Source organism: Rattus norvegicus, chromosome 10 (assembly GCF_036323735.1).
Source record: "Rattus norvegicus strain BN/NHsdMcwi chromosome 10, GRCr8, whole genome shotgun sequence".
Taxonomy (NCBI): Eukaryota; Metazoa; Chordata; class Mammalia; order Rodentia; family Muridae; genus Rattus; species Rattus norvegicus.
In genome coordinates this window covers 103734561-103755000 of record NC_086028.1, presented here as the reverse complement: position 1 = coordinate 103755000, position 20440 = coordinate 103734561, and the positions used below count along the sequence as shown (strand labels likewise).

Here is a 20440-nt window from a genome sequence, read left to right as displayed (position 1 = left end):
CTCTTCTGGTGTATCTGAAGACAGCTACAGTGTATTTATATATAATAAATACATAAATAATAGAATTTGAAAAAAGCCTAGTTATAGTCCACTGAATAGGACCTCCTCTGTGAGCGGCAGTCACCCAGTTGGGTCTGGCAGCCACATACATCTGAAAGTCCCTGGAGCTTAGACATTCGTAAGCTACATCTAGCTGTAGTCCCCACCTCCCATGGTTATCAGGACCTGCCACCTCAGAAGTAAACTCAGCCAGAAAAGGCCAGAGGGCCACACACACCAAGACCCCAGGCTTCTCTCCTTCGCTTTTGGTGCCCCCCAATTTAACAGCAACAGACTGTGGGTCCCGAAAAGACAGACTGCAAACTACTTCTTGCAGGCCGAGGGACAAGAGCACCAAGCCATGCACCATATAAGGCAGAGAGCAACCTTGACCTGCAGAGAGTGTGACAGGGGCGGCCAGAACCCAGCACTGCTCTGTCCAGCCAGTGGGGAGTGGGCGTGAGTCTGTGCTTACACACTGGGATATCTCAGGCAAGCTACTCAGCCCTGGAGCCTGCCTCTTCACTGAACAGGGCTGGCAGCCCGCATCAAAGCTTCTGGGGTCACGTGAGGACAAACAGAAGCTAGCGGGGTCCAGATGTGTCCTGGGAGTCCCATCCTGCTTACCATCCCCTTAAAGAGAGCTCAAGAAAGGGCATGGTGGTGCAGGCCTGCTACCCAGCACTTGGGAGGCACAAGGAGGAGCATCTGGAGTGCAAGGCTACCCCTAGGTCCACAGCGAGTCCAAGGTCAGCCTGGGATACATGAGAAGGGGGGCAAATGCAAGTAGGGCACTAAACCCAGGGTGAGGAGAGAAGGTCACTCACTCCCTGTGAGCAACCGAAGGACATTCTGGCCTGAGGCTCAGGGGCCCCTGCCTTCTCTCTCAGTGCACAGGCCATGATACTAAGCAATTGCCAACATTGGTGGTCACCGATTAGTACAGCCAGCCTCACAAAATCCCTGCTGGTGTGCCTTTGAGGACCACTCAAATGATTCTCCAGGCAGATGGGAGAATCCGCCCCGTTTCCACTGCCTAAGAGGCCATCACAGAGCCTCCTTGATGGAAGCTGGACAAGATGCTGCCTGGACCACACATGGTTCATTGTCCTGGTAACACATCCAGCCCGGCTGAAGCAGGAAGGCAGACTAGGGAGGTGCCACTGCCTGCAGGGACCTGTGGTGATGAGGTGGCCCCTGGCTACCTTTCACCTCTGGCACTCCCAAGCGAATGCAAACAGAAGATGCCAGCAGAGGGCCTCTGGGGAGATGACAAGGAGCGGTCTTGCCACAATCGTGTGAAGACCCTTACTCCACCACAAGAGAACACACAGGTTCCAATCTGCTGAGAAGAACAGCAGGTCCTACAGCGACAGGCATGTCCTGACAAGAGTGTTCTGTCCAGCCTGCACTGGCTGACCCTTCCTCCCTCAGAGCACGAGGCTCGGGAATCCTGAGCGCTCTCTCAGTACACAGGTCCCGTCTGATGCTAAGCAACTATGGCAGCAATGTGTGGAGTAGACAAGCCCAGCGCTCATGCCTGTCCTCTGGGGACTGCTCCAGGACTGTTCCGCAGGTGGGGGAGCCCACCCTGTCTCTGGTGACCAGTCCCTGAGCCCATCTGCTCAGAAAATTGAGAAGACCAGAAAAAGAAGGCTTTGATGAGGGCTGGAGAAGACAGCAGAGGCCAAGGGTGCCGGCTGCTCTTGCAGAGGACCAGAGTTCAATCCCAGAATCCACAGGATGGCTCACAACCATCTGTAACTCCAGTTCCAGAGAATCCGATGCCCTCTTCTGGCCTGCACAGGCACCAGGCACATGTGTGGTGCACAGACAGCACGCACCCACACATTTTTAAAAATACTTTTCAAAACCAAACAAAAAACTTTGAAGTTGGGAAATGTCAATTCAAGACTGGAAAGATGGTTGGGGGTGGGGGTGGGGGTGGGGGTGGGGGTGGGCGAAGCTCTGAATGTCCAGAGAGCTGGTGCTAGCCTGTGAGTACTTGCCTGTCCTGGAAGCCCCAGTGAGAGCTGATGCCAGGCTGTGTATGCGCACGCATCTGTATATATATATATATATATATATATATATATATATATATATATATACATACATACATACATACATATACACACACATACATACACACACATACATACATATGCAATTATATATGTGATATATATCATATATATGCAATTATTATATATGTGATATATATCATATATATGCAATTATTATATATGTGATATATAGATAGATAGATAGATATATAATAATTGTGAATAAGCAAAGCCACCAAGAGGCAGTTCCAAGGTCAGGACACCCATTGGTCCATGTCAGACATACAACTGATTGGACTTTTAGCCAAAGGAAGATGGGGTGGTCAGCAAAAACTCTCTCATGAGCAGAATCACATAGCACAGACTCCTGGTTGGTTGAAGCAGACAGAGCCCAGGAAACCAAGAAGGACCAGGTAGCCCATGGCACCCAGCATCAGAAGAAAAGCTCCAAGGAAACGTCTCTGTGGAGGAGGAAAACAGCCTGAGATGGCAGCCAAAGCAGAGGGTTTCAGAGGGGCTAGCCTGAGCTCAGAGGGGTCAGTCTGAGAAGTCTGACACGGAGCAGGCATGGAGAGAAGGGCTCCTGGGCAACTAGGCAGTCATCACAGGTGACCCCGAAAGTAGCCTGGGAGCAGGTCCTGCTGAGCTATCCAGCCTCAGAGGCTTTTGAAAGATAAGGCTGGGGCATTGCTCACACTCTCCCCACTTCTCAGGTGCCCTGGGATGATCTCCGCTACCTTTTTGGTGAGATCATGTACGGAGGCCACATCACTGATGACTGGGACCGCCGGCTGTGCAGGACCTACCTGATAGAGTTCATCCGTGTGGAGATGCTAGAAGGGGAGGTGCTGCTGGCCCCCGGGTTTCAGATCCCCCCAAATCTGGACTATAAGGTAGGGAGGGGCGCCGCTATTTGGGGGCTCACATGACTGGCTTCTCCCTGAGTGGGGCGTACCGCAGACGCCCTACAGATGCTAGGGGTGTAGAAGTGACTGAGTCCTTGCTTAGCCTGTATGGAGGCCTGGGTTCCACCTCCCAGCACTGCATAAGACCTGTCATGGTGGCCCACAGCTAGAATCCCAGCACTGGGGAGGGCTGGCCCAGGAAGAGCTCAAGGAAGTGAATTTGAGGCCAACCCAGACTACACAAAACCTTGTCTCAGAAACCATAAAAATGGCTTTCGGTAACAGAGTAAGACTCCAAACACCCAAAATGAAGAGCAGCAGGCGTGGCCCTGGTCACGAAGAGGGAACTCCTTCCTATCTGGGGAAGTGGGTAGACAACAAGCAGGCCGCGTGGGAGGTGCGGCGAGGAAATGCCTAGAAGACAGCGGGCCCCAACGGTTTGCTTATAAGCCACCCTTTCCCAGGGTTACCATGAGTACATCGATGAGAACCTACCCCCCGAGAGTCCTTACCTGTACGGCCTGCACCCCAACGCAGAGATCGGTTTCCTGACAGTCACCTCGGAGAAGCTGTTCCGAACTGTCCTAGAGATGCAGCCCAAAGAGACAGACTCAGGAGCTGGCACGGGGGTGTCACGGGAGGAAAAGGTAGGGCCGTCCATGTCCCTGGCAACGGGGGTGGGCGGGGCCTAGAGCGGTGGGAGGCACAGTGCAGCCCCGGCTGGAGACAGCTTGGCAGGCAGGTGCGCTCTGTCCCCTGCTTTGGGAACTAAGGTCTGGAATCAGGGTGTGCTCTACAAGTGGTCCCAGGCCCCACTGGTCTAATACCTTGGACATGGGAACTCACAGAACTTTGGTGCAACAGGGTGGCTCCTCCAGGACAAGGAGCTCAGAGGATGGCCGGGGCACAAGCGGTCAGGCATCTGCATCTCAGAGCACTGTGAGGCTCTTCTGCCTGGTTTGCCTGGTTCTGTCTGGAACTTTTGTTGAAACCAGAAACAACCTGCTGAGCCAGGCTTAACACACAAACCTGTAATCCCAGCACTCCGGAGCTATGAGGCAGGAGGACCTCAAGTTCAGGGACAGGCTGGGCAGCCTGGCATGGTGTGCCAGGACGGACTGAGATGTACTGCTGGATGGCAGTGGGTGACCACTGTGTGCCAATGTGGGGGGGGCGTGGTGACAGTACAGTTCCCACAGAGGGTAAATCGGTCCCATGCCCACGAGAGCACCCAACAGAGCAAGAAGCTGGAGCAGTTGTGCCTGGAGGCACTAGGCCACCAGGCTCGCCGCACTCACAACTCTGGACACACGTGACTACTCCTCATGACCCTGTGTTTCCCCGCTCCAGACCCAGGCAGGTCTGTGAACTCAGGTTTGAGCAGCGCCCCCACCCCCATGCTGCCTCTGTTGGTGATGTCATGGGCTTGCCTGGCACCTGGTTTCCAGGTGAAGGCTGTGCTGGATGACATCCTCGAGAAGATACCAGAGACGTTCAACATGGCTGAGATCATGGCCAAAGCTGCCGAGAAGACACCCTACGTGGTCGTTGCCTTTCAAGAGTGTGAGAGGATGAACATCCTCACCAATGAGATGCGGCGCTCGCTGAAGGAGCTGAACCTGGGACTAAAGGTAGAAACCGCAAGTGCCCTCCAAGGGCGCTTCAGGTCTCCAGTGTGGCTCATGGAGACTGGTTGGCGCGTGACTGTGAGCCCTTCCCTCCCCGATTTCCAGTCCTGTGACCCTCGATTACAGGTCAGAGAGGCTAGCTATTGCCTGGCCCTGGTCCCAGTCCCAGGAAGTGCCACCATGCTGGCACCTCAGGCACACAGCAGAGGGCTCTCCCCGACGCTTATCACATCTGTGCTCCAAAATGTGACTATGTCCTTTAGGGTGAGCTGACGATCACAACCGACATGGAAGACCTGTCCACCGCTCTGTTCTATGACACTGTGCCTGAGACCTGGGTGGCCCGGGCCTACCCCTCCATGATGGGTTTGGCAGCCTGGTATTCTGACCTGCTGCAACGTATCAGGGTAAGTCTCAGGGACCCCGGAACCTCCAGGAGCCTATGTGCCATGGCCTCAGCGTCCTCGCCAGCCAGCCCCTCAGATGAGGCAGGCATGACCTCCCAAGAGGGACAGCATCAGAGAAGTGAGTGCATAAAGCCCAGGGGAGTCCCTCAGGGCTACCCCTCTCTATACAGCAAAGAGCAGAGCACCACCTGCTCCTGGGCCCAGGGTGGAGCCATTCCCTGTGGATGCTGCAAGCACAGCTGAGACCCGCCCCCTCCCTCAGAAGCTCATGTTTTCTTCCAGGAGCTTGAATCCTGGACAACAGACTTCGCCCTGCCCACCACTGTGTGGCTGGCTGGGTTCTTCAACCCACAGTCGTTTCTCACTGCCATCATGCAGTCCATGGCCAGGAAAAACGAGTGGCCCCTGGATAAGATGTGCCTGTCTGTGGAGGTGACCAAGAAGACCCGGGAAGACATGACTGCCCCTCCTCGAGAGGGCTCCTACGTGTACGGGCTCTTCATGGAAGGTGACACATCTGTCCACGCAGCTGGAGATGAGACGGGGCGGGTACAGTCCCAGGCAGGGGTGGGCTTGGAGCCACACTGAGCCCTAGAGGGGACTGAGGGGTGCAGGACTGTGAGAACCCCATTGGCAGAGGAAGACCCCATCTCAGAAAAGACAAACCACCTCCCAGCCCAGGCAGGAGCATCTGTGTGGATCAGATGTGATGAGAATGTGGCCTCTAACTCAAGCTGGAGCTTTGCTGAGTCGGGGGCTCAGGGCATGGCGGCTGACCCTCAGCCAGGGCCCCACCTCTGCCAGCCAGCACAGCTACTGAGGCTCCCCTAGGCAAAAGGTTCAAGGAGGAAGACTGTCCAGGCCACCCACCAGGCCAGGCCAGCGGGAGGGCAGATCGGTAGGTAGGGCTCCTGTTAGAACCCACTCTGTGGGCAGAAGGATGTTTGCTCCGGATCGCTCCAGCCAGTTCCACCCGGCCCCCCCGAGGATCATGAGCCCCCTGCCCACATCACTCGAGCCAGTACACAACAACCATTCTCCATGTTTATTGTGATTCCAATGCCACGCAGGACACACACCACCACTGGCTAGGATGAGAGACAGCAGACAGTGTTTATAGGTGCATATATATAACTTATCCCTATGTACACACACAGAGTAGACATTACACATGAAGAATCAGGAGGGTACACTGCTGGAATTAGGCTGCGGTCAGTTTTCTCTGCCACTGACATTGAGAAGGCGGAGATGAAGCTCTGAGAAGATGCAGCCTCAGAACCGTTACGGCATGCGAGTCACTTCGGAGTCCTCGGTCCACACTCCTCTGTGTTTGGCACTCTCAGGCCCTGGCACCTGGCCTGAACTCTTCAGGGCTCCCAGTCACTGGCCTGTCTCTGAAAAGAGTGGGGAGGTTGGAGGCCAGGCCTCTCTCCCTACCGTGCCTCCCTTTTTCACAGTCAGCACTCCAAACAGTGGGTTCTGCCTCCCCTGGGGCACCCAGACCCTCAGCTCCATTGTCCCCACAGGAGCTCGCTGGGACACCCAGACCGGAGTCATTGCTGAAGCAAAGCTGAAGGATCTGACCCCAGTCATGCCCGTCATCTTCATCAAGGCCATTCCTGTGGACCGAATGGAGACCAAGAACATCTATGAATGCCCCGTGTACAAGACACGTATCCGAGGACCCACCTATGTCTGGACTTTTAACCTGAAGACCAAAGAGAAGGCGGCCAAGTGGATCCTGGCAGCCGTGGCGCTGCTTCTGCAGGTGTAGCTGCGCCTGCAGCGTGACCAGGCCCGTGCCCGACCCTGCTGGGTTCCAATCAGAAACCTCACCTTGTAACTCATGAGTGTGACGTCTTACAAACCCTGCACCTGGGCTATGGAGGGGGCGGGGTGTGCAGATTAAAGCAATCGCATCACTGTGCTAGTCTGATCCACTCAGCGCCCAGTGCCACGCACAGCAGTGAGGTCGGATTCCCAGCAGCTAAGGAGCAAGCATCCTGGGAAACCAACCCTGAATCTGACGCTGAGAGCCCAGGAGCTCATCTGGTGCAAGCAGTAGGTGGGGTCAGGGTGCAGCACACAAGAGTACCACAGCCAGCGGGGTCTACACTGAGCTCAAGAATAAGAGGGGGAACCTGATGTAATCTCCACACCTCCCTCCTCAACCTCTGCAAAGCCACCATGACAAACAGGTGCCAGACAGCCATCCTTCCCCAATGAAGCCACCAACAGGACAGAGTAAGGACAGCAGAAGCTGTCACCACATGCTGTGCTCTAGGTCAGGGTTTTCTGCCTGCCTGCAGTATGGCCCCCACCCTGGGCCTGTGTTGTCTGTTCCATCCCTCCTAGTCATGCACACGTCCTGCAAATGCTCCAGGCCCAACTGTGGGGTGGCTATGTGAGCTAACTGGTTTTTTTCCACCTAACACCCACTCGAGCACATGCACACATGCAGCACACAGCCCCCTTCAGCAGCCCTCTTCAGCAGGCACCTGCCCCTAAGTGATGATGGGCTGAGGCCCCACTGACAGGCTGGTCGTCTGACTGGATCAGAACCATCAGCAAAGAGAAAGAAGCCAAACCTCAGAGACAGACAGTACTGATGCAGCAACGAAGCAGGTCACAAGCAGGCGGCAGGTGGGGACACTAGGGGTGATGGGAAACTGCCAGCAAAGCAAGGGGAGTGCAGGGGAGGGAAGGGCTCCCTGTGGAGCAGGGCATCCCTTTCTGGGTTTCTAAACCTTCAAAATCACAAAGCAAGGCAAACCTCCTTGGGCACCGCCCGACCCCAGCTTGCCTGATCTGGGAAGGGGTGCCTCAGGGAGTCACCTAAGGGAAGAGGTCCTGAGCCCAACCAGGGACAGGGAATCTAACCCCCTTGGGGTACAAGGAGGGAGTTAGTTTCAGGAACCCCTAGCTGCTGAGCACCTGCCTCTGCTGGCCAGGAGGGGTCACTGCAGCTCCCTCAGATGGCACAGCAGGCAGGCTCCAGGCCACTTGTTCCCATCCCTGGTAGTAACACAAAGTGAGCTGCTCTGAAGCCTGACATAAAGCAGCCATTCATTCTCTCTCTCTCTCTCTCTCTCTCTCTCTCTCTCTCTCTCTCTCTCTCTCTCTCTCTCTCACACACACACACCGAGAGCTGACACACACACACACACACACACACACACACACACACACACACATCGAGAGCTGACAAAATCATTTCCAAACTTGCCCTGCTACCCACAGGGATCTGGACAAAGTGCTGGAGTGAGAATTAAGAGCGCGGACCTGCAGAGCGAGGAGAGAGCAGGGGAGCAGGGCCGAGGAGGGTCGCTCTGCCCAGTGCCCTATGTGTCAGCCTCTGCAGACAGAGCCCAGCCCTGTGCCAGGGTCACACGCAGTGCTGTGTGCTGACGCCCAGGAGAGCGCTGCTCCACCTTGTTATGGCTATGGCATGGAGTCCCCGACTCCGGTGTCCCCTGCTACAGCCACTCACTGGTGGCAAGCCCAGTCAGCCACAGCTCTTCAGAGCTCAACAGAGGCACCATCGCTGCTGTGGGTCCCAATGGTGGTTCTCTGCACAGCAGGCTGCACTTACTGGCGGCAGCAACTCAAGTTCCCAGGCTCCAGAGATCCTGGGGAGGACTGGAGTGACCTGGGTGTGGGACCTGCTGTGAGGAGGTCCACAAACTGTGAGGTGGCACATCTACCATAAGCTGGAACCTAACAAAATGGCGGCCACACCTTTAACCCCAGCACTGGGGAGGCAGAGGCAGGTGGATCTGAGCTGAGGCCAGCCTGGTCTACAGAGTGAGCTCTAGGACAGCACGGCCATGCAGATAGAGACCCTGTCTCAACACAACTCCCTTCCCACCACCCTAAGGCAGCAGCAGCAGCAGCTTCAGATCTCATGTCAAACCAAAAACACTAAAATGAGCCAGGAACCATGATAAATGCTGGAGATCCCACCACTTGAGGGATTGAGGCAGGAGGATTACCCTGAGTTTGAGGCCAGCCTGGTCTTATTTCTCCAGGTTTACACACATCTTCTGGTTAGGGATGAATCTGTATAAAATGTGATGCTGGTGTAGCTTGAGCCACCTGAAGAGGGAAACCCAGGAAAGCTTTGGGTTTAGAACATGAGCGTGCGTCACCGGAAGGGCGGAGAGGCTGCTGGAGAGGGAGGGGACCAGCTGCTTTGCACGTGGCTGGCCCTCAAGCACATCTACATGTGTATAACACTTAAGTATGACCGAAAATAACTAAACTAATGATGAAAAGTTATTTTGTTTTCTCGAGACAGGGTTTCTCTGTGTAGCCTTGGCTTTGCTAGAACTCCCTCTGTAGACCACACTGGCCTTGAATTCAGACATCCTCCTGCCTCTGCCTTCTAAGTGCTGTGACTAAAAGCATATAACCACTTGTCCCTAGCTGATAAGGTTTTTTGTTTTGTTTTTTTAAAAAAAATGAAGTTTTGCTTGGCCTGGTGGCACACTCCTTTAATCCTAGCACTTGAGAGGCAGAGACAGGTGGAGCTCTGTGAGTACCAGGCTGGCCAGGGCTAGCAAGACCTTGTCTCAAAGTAAATAAGGTAGAAATGAAGGCGTGAGAAAGCAAGGCAGGAGCAGGAGAAGCAAAGGCACACAGCAGAGCCCTCGGCCCCTCCAGGCTGCATCGGGTCCAGAGATCCCACGGCTCGTGGTGGCCAGCCCTGCACAGTCAAGCAGCTCTAGTGAGGCCACCTTCTCCACCTGTCGGGCCATCCACACTCTCCTGGAAAGGCAGAGCATACTACAGATCATGGGAACCTCAAGCTGCCTCTCTGACATCACCATAACTTGCTGCGGGTCAGGGGGCAGGTGTCTGTCATTTTGTCTCCCATCACACGTGCAGGAGGACACACTACACACACCCGTAGCTCACTCTACAACAGCTCCTCCATCTTTAAGCACAGTCCATACAGGGCCACACCACACTGCATAGAACAGGGAACAAAAGAAGCCCCTCTACGGCCCTTGCCCCAGGGCTTCCCCGAACCCCTGTGCAGGAGTAACAGGAGGAGACAGGTGCCGCTGGCCTCAGCAGAGGTGGCCCAGTCCTGGGCAGCAGCAGCACCTGAGGGTGGTGGAGCGGGGTAGGGGGAGCAAAGCTCAGTACTTGCTCTAAAACTGCTGTCCACCACCACCCAACAGTGCTGTGTCAAAGGAAGCAGTGGACAGAAAGGCCTCAGGGTGGCTTCAGGGTCCCTTCAGAACACTCCTGGCCTGCTCTGAGCTCCCAGCACCTGCCTGTTCTCAAAAGAAGTTCTTGATCAGCGGGGTCACCATCTTCACCCACAGCTTGACCTGCCGACCTGGCTGCTCAAAGGTCGCAGAGGAAACCACACCAGACCGCAGGTAGAGCTGCTCTTGCTCCTGAGAAGAGAAAGAAAAGAGTCAGGCACCAGGTGTGGGCCAGCCTGTGGTTCCTAGACACCTGGCACAACAGAGATGCCCACGAGACTGGTCAGAGACGCCATCCACACAGCCTCCTGAGGACTGCAGCCAAGGCTCCACCTCTATACACCACTGATTTGGCTCAACAGTTAGAGCTAGTGGGGAAACTATTTTAGATGTTTACCCCTCATGAAATAAGTAAGAAAAAGTTAAAATAGTAAGAAACAGGGGCCTGGGGTGGGTGTTAATCAGTGGTAGTAGTGTCATTAGCTCATGTACAGAGCCTGAGCCTCACCCCCAACACAGAAAAAGTGTCTAACACCTGACAGGCTCCTTCCACCACACTGCAGCAGCCACCACTGCTGAAGGACAGCGACAGTCGCCAGAGCTTATCCCAAGAAGCAACTGTAATCTCACCCACATACTTAGATCTTTACAAATACTTGTGTGGCCACATTTACAGTGGAGAAAGTCTGGAAAGCACCTAAATATCCAGTATTTTCTTATAAATTAACCCAGATGACAAACCAGTGTCACAACTGACGTAATAGAGGAAAGTATCAAAGTGACAGAAAACAGACACGTGACACACAACATATAGCTGAACACTTGACCACCAGACACCACAAAAACCAGACACAGACACACAACGCATAGCTGGTCTCACGGAACACAAGACTGCCAGACGCCGAATCCTGCAGGCACTCGAGTCCCTGACCCAACGGTGGCGTATCCATGCTCACAGCCATGCTGCTGCCCTTCTTCAGTGTTGGCAGCTGGTGTATGCCTCATGCATGCTAGGTGAGGAGAGCGCTCCACCACCCCGCGATAGCTCCATTCACCCACTTCTTCTAAGATAGGATCTCACTAAATTACCTAAGCTGACCTTGAACTTACAGTCCTTCTGTGTTAAGCTTCCAGAGCTGCTGGGATTACAGGCCTGAACTCCCTGGCCTGCCTCTCACATAAACTGTTTACGTGTATATCTGCATATAGATTCTGAGTGTATACATGCAGTGCCCACAGAGGCCAGAAGAGGGCGCCCAATTCCCTGGAGCTGATGCTTTAGGCACTTGTCAGCCTCTTGGAGTGAGTGCTGGGTCCTCTACAAGAGCTGCACAGACTCTCATCTCCAGCCGGGTCTCAAAGACTTCTCAACACAATGTTATTTAAGATGTCTAACACAACTGTTAATATAAGATGCAATGTCATAATGTCATGTATTGCATGATGTTCTACTCCACGTGCTCTCCAGGGAACACAAGACAAAGCCTGGGCATCTCCAAGTCAAGAAAGCGAACCGCCCTGTGTATTTCCCATCCACAGTGGTCTACCCCGTGGACTTGGTACATGGGGGAGAGGAAGACTGGGAGTCAGACCTTTACATAGGCTCCCAGAACAAAGACAGAATGATCCAAATGAATCCCATGAAGACAGTTTCCTCTGTTGCATACAATCTTTAAACTTTTACCTTTAAACCCAAGTTTTAAAAGAAACATGCGGACTGACTGGTAGGTGGATGGCTGCTGGTAAGGCACTTGCCTCCAAGCCTAACAACTCCTGTGGGAGGAGAGAAGTGACTCCTTTATCTTGCCCACACCAGGTTGTGGCATGAGTGTGAGTGAGTGAGTGAGAGAGAGAGAGAGAGAGAGAGTGTGTGTGTGTGTGTGTGTGTGTACAGGAGGGATGGCAATAAAAGCAAACTAAGATAGACGTGCTTGTTTCCAATCTTACCCTACAAATGCTGTTCTCTTCTGCCCTAATGTCCCAGAAGAAACTTCCCTGAGCATCTGGGCCACACCCACACTCATTCTGAGGGTCACAGCTTGATGACCATCAGGACACACAGGAGGCCCTGACAGAGCCTTGCAGGGCCAGCATCATCCCGCACAGAAAGGGACAGACGCATCACAGGTCCTCCAATCAGCAGAATGAGGGAATACATCACCAAAGACTTTGCAGAAGAGTCTGAGGCTTTGCCCACACAGAGGTGGAGACCCAGGACCCAGCCTCATCTCTCCTGTACTTTCTTCAAACTTGGGTGCAGAGGCAGCATCCTGAGGTCAACATCCACACCCAACTTTCAAACTCTGTGGCCCTCCCCACAGCAGGCTTCCCCATCATGACAGTCCCCACATGTCGTAACTATCAGCCTAAGGCTCTATGAGCTGTTTTCTGTGGAGAAGCCAGCTCTGGTCTGGGGTGGGGGGGTGGGGGGGAGACGGACTGGTTTGCAGAAGTCTCCACAGACTCCGCTCCAGCTCTGCTCTTTAGTAAACACCCAGCCATGATCTCAGTTAAGTCACCGGACATACTTGTATCCTCACAGATGCTGAGGCAGGGATGGAGGGAGTCGTCAGTGGTGGAGGCCACAGTGCTGTGCATCTGTCTCAGGTCACAGGGAGCCATGATCGCTGGACAGACCAGGAAGCTTGCAGGTCTTAGGCTTGCTTGAAAGGGCTCAGGGTCTGACAAAAACATCTTCCATTTTCATGGCTCCATATACAGACAGGGCCCTTCCCAACAGACCTTCTGAGTGCAGGGCCACAGGCCAGGGGCTGGGCATGCGCGGCGGCACACAGCACTCAGCAACCAGACACTGAAGGTCAGGAGGCCAGCTGCAGGCCCTGAAGTGTACTGAAGCAAATGGAGCATCTAGAAACACAACGCTACTTCACAGACCCTCAATCAATACACCGTGAAGAATGAAGAGCTGCAGCATCGAGAGCTGCCACCTCCCCCATCAGAAGCCCTGGGAGGCAGGTTTGGGAAGAAACTATCCCAAGTATGTCATTTGAGAAATCAGTCAGACCACAACCAGCCTGGCCTTTCTCAAGATCCAGGATGTGGGTTTATCCCCCATCTCAGGAAGTGGGGTCTCGTCAGTACTAGGACCTGGGGCACAGGCCTGGGCACTTGGTTGCCTGGATCTCCCAGAATTCATTCTTGCATGGGCCAGAATCATTAGCAGCTCTCTCTGGGGAGGCGCCTGTGCAGAGCTCTCTCTCTCTGCAGTCCAGGAGACCCATGGCCCAGAGCCTCAGGCAAATCCCTTCCCCACAGCCTGGCCCCAAGACCAACGGTTACCCTGTTATGGGAAGCCATAAGAGAGCTTCCTCAGCCATTGAAGGCAATCTGCTAGCACACCCAATCACCCCACAGGGTACAGGGCGTGGCTGTTGTCACTTCCCCATACGCAGTCAGAGCCCTTACTGGCACCTGGCCTTCAGTGACAAGGCCCTAGACTGTGGAGATCCAAAGAACAAAGCAATAGCGCCACTTCCCACTCATCAGCAGAGCTATGTAGCCACGATTCCCAGACACTGCAGTCTAACGTCAGAGCGCAGGCCAGTGGGAAGGCCCAGCACATAAGGCGCTTGCCCCACAAGCCTGAGACATAAGAGTTCAATCTCTAAAACTCACTCGAATAAGCTGACCTCTAACTTTCACACAGGTGTCATGGCACATGCATATCACATTCACACATATCTCATACTCACATAATATACAGTTAAAATAACCAAAATAACCAAAAGCCATGCCTGGGAACAAGGATCCTGTATCTAAGACTCCAATGGGAATCTTGTCCAACCCACACAGGGGGTTCCTATAAAGGGCATAAGCTTCCGAGACCAAAGCACGGGGCGGCTCTGCTGCAGGAGAGTTTTCTGTGCCCTGATCCACAGGGAGAGCAAGGCCATAGCCAACCCTGGGATTCACCCTCACTTTTAAAGACTGGACTCCATTCCCCAGTGAGGAAATGGTGGTCTCTCTAGCATGGAAGGAGGGAATGGCCTCCGGCAGCATACAAGCCTACCCTGGCGAGCTTTACTATCTTAGCTGACAAAGGCAGGAGATGCCTGTGAGGATGACCACATACCCAGGAACCCATCACTTCAACCAACCTGGTGAAGCTGCTGCTGCAGGGCTCGGCTCTCTGTTACGATGGCAATCTGGGCCTCCAGGTCCCGGTGAACTGACCTGTACCCAAAATTAGGAGAGCCAATCAGCGTGAGGCAGGGCAGGCTACTCCCTGCCAGGTACAGCCAGAGGCCTGCAGGAAAAGGAAATGTGCAGACAGGAAGTGAGCTCAACATCTGCCAGGTCTTTGCTATACACGATCTCAACCTAGGAGGGAAGCGGCCAACAGGAGCAGCCTGGGGTCGCTGGCTGAACCAGGCTCCCTCCTGCCTGCTACTGCCAAGGTGCTCAGACCATGAGTTGCAGGGCCATTCTGCTCTCTGCCACTTTACTCTGGCTGTGGCTCACATCCTTGGCTGGCTTCTTTGAGTGAACTTTGGCAATGCTGTCCTTGAGGTCTTCCCTTCCCCAACTGCTTCCTAGCTTCTCTCCAGAGAGGCACCAGCCCCAGCTTTTTCAACTGCCCGAAGCATCTGCTAGCAAAGTGTAGCTCACAGACCAGAGCCTCCATCCCTCCCGGGAGCCCAGAACAAACAGGCAAGTGGGCTCTGCCCGACATAACCAGCACAGGTGGCTGTCACACAGTGGTCGAGGCATTTGGTAGCACCAGGTCTGCCTATATACAGCTGCCCAGCTTTTCTGCATCAGGGTACCTAGGAGTTTGCTCATCTCTCTGTTACCATCTGCACCACATAAAGAAGCATGCGTCCAGGGGGTACCACAGAGGCCGCTATGTCACAGCACACATGAGGACACTTCTGTAATGAAGGTCATGGGTTCTAGTGGAATTTTAAGTACTACTAGGTATGCCTGGTAGTACACTAGGTCCCATTCTACACCCTCTTCTACGATCTCAAGCCCCCACAGAACTAGTCCTGAGCATCTATCCTCCCAGGCCTAGCCTAGCCTCCACCCTTCCCTTTATAGCCTAAGGAATCTTATCCAGGAAGCCCAGCCAGCTCCCCGTGGCCCTCCCACCAGATCCTCCATCAACAAGATCTTCAGAGTCCACAAACATGCACAAACGTCAGACACAGGGCCTGTGTATAACACACACGCTGCTACAGCAGAGAACGGTTTCCTAACGTCCATACAGAGTTTCAAGAACTCCTTGGCAACAGCTGACAGGGCTGCTGCTCTGCTCGCTCCTGCCCTAGAAGGCCTCAGCAAAGTCACCTCCCTGCTCTTCAGACTCTACTACTCAGTAAGTCAAGAGGCTAGAGGCTGGTGTCCCTTCCCCACCCCATTGCTGGCGGCTCTGCTCTGGGCTGCTCTCCCTACCCAGGGATCCAGGCCATGCTACTCTTGCATGCCTCTGGTTCTTCATGTATTTAAGCCTCCCTGTCCCCACCTCGGCTTTCCCACAACATGGAACTAGGACAAAGAAGCTTCCAGACAGGGGTCTTTCCTTCCCACAGCCACTGTGGGCTGTTGTCACTGTACTCAGACTGGGTCTGCTAGGTACGACTTGCCAACCACTTTTCCTGATCTTGCTCAAAGAAGGAAGGAAGACATCTTCCATGGGCCAGGCCACTCCCCACATATGAAGAGGAAGATTTTCCCCTAGCACCTACTCCCCTAAAAGCAGCAAAACCCTGAGACACTATGACACTGGCGGGAAGGTGTAACCGCTGCTCCTACCATCACCTCCTCATAAGCCTAGGCTGCGCTTCAGGTGCCTGCTTTCACCAAGCCCAGCTCCCAGGCTGACCTTCCTGTGTCCCAGCTCAACCCGGAGCCGTTGTCCTGTGTGTCCACCATTCCAGGAACCAGCAAGAAAAAGACAACGGTCTGGGGACAAAAGGGTGTTTGGGAGAGTAGCTGGGGCGGGGCTATTTCTAGCCAAGAGAAATTCTAAAGCACTGAATACCAGAAAGAGCCGGTGACAGGAGCCCACTGCAGCTACAAATGGGCCCAGCACTGACCACAAAACATGGAGCTAGCATGACACCATGGCTGAGATTAAGAGCCCAGAGATCCCTGTTGCCTGAGGAAGCCCTACCTAGTGTCCCTACAGTCTTGTCCCTCATCAAAATGAAAATACAAGTGTGGGGCTGTGGCTCAGTTAGTTGGTAGTGTGCTGGCCTGGCATGCAGAAGGAGCCCTGGGTTCCATCTCGGCGTACAGTTCAGCACTCAGGGGTGGAGGTGCAAGGATCGAAATATCAAAGTCATCCTGACTTTGGGATGCACATGCCAGAGAGCACGCATGAAGCTCAGAGAACAGCTGGATGGAGCTGGTCCTCTCTTCCCACCTCCATGTGGTTCTGGGGCTAGTGCTCAAGGTGCCAGGCTTGCACAGCAAGCACCTTTGCCTTCCGAGTCATCTTACCAAAGCCTACAAAAATCAAGTCTAGGGCCAGCTGAGATATAAAAGACCCTGTCTCAAAAACAGTCCATGAGCACCTGGGCGTGTTGGCTCATACCTGTAATCCCAGCACCCAGGAAGCAGTATTTCATGTTTGAGATTCAAGTTCCAGGCTAGCTGGGGCTAGACCTAATTGGAACAGATGTTCAAAGTCAGATTCACTCAGCTACACCAAGAACGCAAGGCCAACCTAGACTGCACAAGACAATGTGCTCGCTCGAGCTCTGTCTGCCTCTGCCTCTCTGTCCCTGCCTTGTGCATGGCACACCTTTGGGTGAACCCAGAGAGAGAGATGAAGCACTGCTGAGAGGTACAGCCCATGTTATGGGCTACGGTCACTGGTGCTGAGTCCACGGGAAGCCTGTGAGGCCAGCACACTAGGAACCTTCCCATTTAGGTTCCGAGTCGGGTGCTTGAAGCACTGGCTGGAACACTGGGGACTGACTCATCTCCCTTCCTTGGTTGGGCTCCAGCTGTGCCCAGCAGCCCCCTCTACATGCACCCCCATACCATACACAGGAGGCTCAGAGGGCAGAGGAAGAAGCACATTTCCAGCACAGGGGCTGTAAACCAATCATCAAGTCCCAATTCCTCACCCAAAAGCCTGACCTTTGCACCCAACATCTCCACAATTCCAGGAACTAGTGGCTTAGGGAAGGAAAGAGCACTCTGGGGAGTGGACTGGAGGTAGGGTGGTTTACACTCAAAACAAACTCAGTAGCCCTAAGTACCAGGGAGAGTGGGGAGGCCACTGCAGCTACTGCCATGCCTGGAACACTAGGTGGTGGTTTGGACTCAAGGCCAAGGACCCCTGCTGTCTCCTGACTCTGGTCTCTTCCAAAAAAAAAAAAAAAAAAAAAAAAAAAAGTCACCTTCCCAGGAGTGGTGGCTTATACCTGTGACCCTCGTACTCAGAAGACTAGGGAAGGATTCTTATGAATTCAAAGCTGGTCTGAGCTACAGAATGAGACCCAGTGTCAAAACAACAAACGAAGTACCTTTCTAGGAACCTTGTACCTCACAAGGGAAGCCTCCAGCTTTCAAACAGGCCCTGGCTGCCCTGTGCTCTGCCCTGGCACAGACTGCACTCCCACTGCACTGAGCCACGCACTATCCTGTGTGCCCTGGACAGGCATGGTGTATCTTACTCCCTCTGGTCTTTGTACAGAGAGATCCTCCCTGACCCAGACCCTTACCAGTCTGGATCCCTCTACTTAAGGCTTTTGCCTGCCATGATCTGCATGGGTCCCCCTGATAGCTATGTGCTTCCTGTGAGACAGAAGTCCCTAGAGAGTAGGAGACGCAAACCCCATGCCTTCCATGATCTATGCAAGGCACATGGGTGCCATGTTAATATCGGAATAAAATTACAGTGGTGAAGCTTTCCAAACAAGTAGATTCAATGTTTAAAAGCAAAGCAGGCATCTGGGCTGGGGAGATGGCTCAGTGGTCAAGAGCACTGGCTGCTCTTCCAAAGGACCTGGGCTTTCTTAACTCTAGTTCCAGGGGATGCAGTGTGCTCTTCTGACTTCTGGGAGCACCAGACACACATACACACATCCAGGCAGGACCTCACAAACGTAAGATAAAATAAATAAACCTAAAAGAGAAAATCAGGAGTTCTGCACACATAGGCCAGAGTCTTCTCTGAGGAGTTCTCAGACAGATGAACGTCTATGGCCTCCCCCAGCCGCACAGTATTCTGTGAGCTCCAGAGTCTCAGACCCCTCTGACCCCAGGAGAGAGAAGACATCACAGCTCTGGTCTCCCCACAGATGAACGCCAGTTCTTAATTCTGGGGTCAGAGGAACTTAGAAACTTGTGAGGCCTTGGGGCTGGAGTCTGTCACCTGAGGTGGTCATATGCACCACCACACCACCACAGCCCTCACTACCCCACCTGCTGGTTCCAGGGACAGCCACCCCACAGGGAGCCCAGGTGAACAGGGTGGGGCTGCCAGGCTGCCTATCAGCTCACCTCTGGGCGAGATGCCAAGCCGCCTGTCGGGAAGACAATAAAAGTAATGGTATCCTGTCAGTCATTAACAGATTCCACCTGTACAGCCAGAAGATCTGAATCCAAAGATCCCAGGCCACACAAAGGGCTTTGTTAATCTAGAACTCTACATCCAAAAGAAATCAAGTCAATATGTTCAGTCCTTTGTGATCCCCCAAAGTGGAGGGTGGGGACACTGAGCCTATGGCCCTGGGAAGTGGACAAAGCAGCTCAGCGCACGGAGAGCTGAGCACAGGTGTGGTCCCCGCCTAACAGGGCTGCTAGCTCTCACTCAAGGACAGAACAGGGACAAGACTGACAGTCTTGCTCAGGGCAAGAAGTCAAAGTGATGGTCTGATTAACGCCGCAGGCTTCACCACTGGGCAGGCTGAGACACAGCTGACTTCACACTTGAGCCTCACATTCAGGCATGCTGAAGCTGCCCCCCGGGCACCAAGGTAAGCATGCTGGAGCAACAGATTGTCTGGACTGATACCTTGCCATAACACCCACGGACCACAGTCCACCACTGCGGGGGAGGGGGTAAGCCCAGTCATCCACTCTGCTCACAGAGCCTCCTCCCAGGGAGCTCTCCCTGGCTGTGGGCAGCTGATCACTTACACACCTGCCAGGCAAGCTGCTGCTCTAAGTCAACACTATGTCATCACCCCATTCTACCAGAGGCACTGTCAAAGTTATGTGTACTAACTTTGCTTCTAGAAGCTACTTCCAAAAAATTCCAAATAAGAACTCAGCAGACAGACTGGAGAGGTGGCTCAGGGGTTAAGAGCACTGACTGCTCTTCCAGAGGTCCTGAGTTCAATTCCCAGGAACCACATGGTGGCTCACAAACATCTGTAATGGGATCCAGTGCCCTCTTCTGGTGTCTGAAAACAGCTACAGTGTACACACATATACATAAAATAAATAAATCTTAAGAAGAGGAGGAGGAAGAAGAAAAGGAAGAGGAATAAGAGGAGGAAGAAGAGGAAGAGGAGGAGGAGGGAGAGGAGGAGGAAGAGGAGCTACGCAGACAAACCATATTGCAAAAGAAGTGTCCAAAGCATGCATTTTCCACACTGCGTGTTGAGAGACCGGCTATGACGAGTTCCACACTAGGCTGCTTCCGTAGCCAATTGCCATATAATGAGCTTCCCTGCAAGGCAGCAGCGAGTGACCCAGGTCCTGCGGTTTGTGTTAAGGTAGAGCCTCACTATCTACTCAGGCTGGCCCTGACCCCTACCTTTGTCCAGACTACTAGGGTCACAAAGCTGCACCCAGCTTCCCAGCAAATACCACAGAGAAAACCCTAGCCTCCTAAACCCTGCAAGGAGACCCAGGGCGATTGCTGTCCTTCACCAAAGGCCTTCTGCAGCAGGAGGAGCGAGACCAGTCCAAGCCTGATCTGTAGGAGCATGGGCAAAAGAGCCCTAGTATCAGCTACATGTAATCAGTTTTCCAGGGACCCAGAATAGACATACACAGGCCTCAGTCCTGTGTCCAGCACAGGCCCTGCAGGAAAGAGAACCCACAAGCACCCCGTGTACTGCCTGCTCATCCCATACTCACACAGGCCCTGTATGAGAAGGCTGTAACCCACCCTAGATGGCAGCCACTGAGCAGGAAAGAGAAAGGGCAAGGACTCTACCCAGAAGAAGCTGCTTTAAAGGAGCTGTAACCCCA

The 20440-nt window shown here is 53.7% G+C and overlaps 2 protein-coding genes across 8 annotated transcripts in view; one reads left to right on the top strand and one right to left on the bottom strand.

The window, feature by feature from the left end:
- Dnah17 (dynein, axonemal, heavy chain 17) overlaps positions 1-6968 on the top strand; it is a 113977-nt gene extending 107009 nt beyond the window's left edge. Inside the window, exons 75-80 of the mRNA XM_039087512.2 lie at positions 2819-2998; positions 3475-3657; positions 4459-4641; positions 4902-5045; positions 5328-5553; positions 6572-6968. Coding sequence (XP_038943440.1) covers positions 2819-2998; positions 3475-3657; positions 4459-4641; positions 4902-5045; positions 5328-5553; positions 6572-6819 — 1164 coding nt within the window. The 3' untranslated portion in view covers positions 6820-6968. The remainder of the gene's footprint in view (positions 1-2818; positions 2999-3474; positions 3658-4458; positions 4642-4901; positions 5046-5327; positions 5554-6571) is intronic.
- Pgs1 (phosphatidylglycerophosphate synthase 1) overlaps positions 6077-20440 on the bottom strand; it is a 35619-nt gene continuing 21255 nt past the window's right edge. Inside the window, exons 8-10 of one of the 7 annotated variants that reach the window (XM_006247855.5) lie at positions 14380-14528; positions 10328-10453; positions 6077-6439 (exon numbers count right to left, since the gene is read on the bottom strand). In XM_006247855.5, coding sequence (XP_006247917.1) covers positions 10334-10453; positions 14380-14528 — 269 coding nt within the window. In that variant the 3' untranslated portion in view covers positions 6077-6439; positions 10328-10333. Of the gene's footprint in view, positions 6665-10326; positions 10454-12789; positions 12943-14379; positions 14529-20440 lie in introns of those variants that run through there. The other 6 variants (NM_001427486.1, XM_039087514.2, XR_010055192.1 and 3 more) reach the window with 6 other exon arrangements.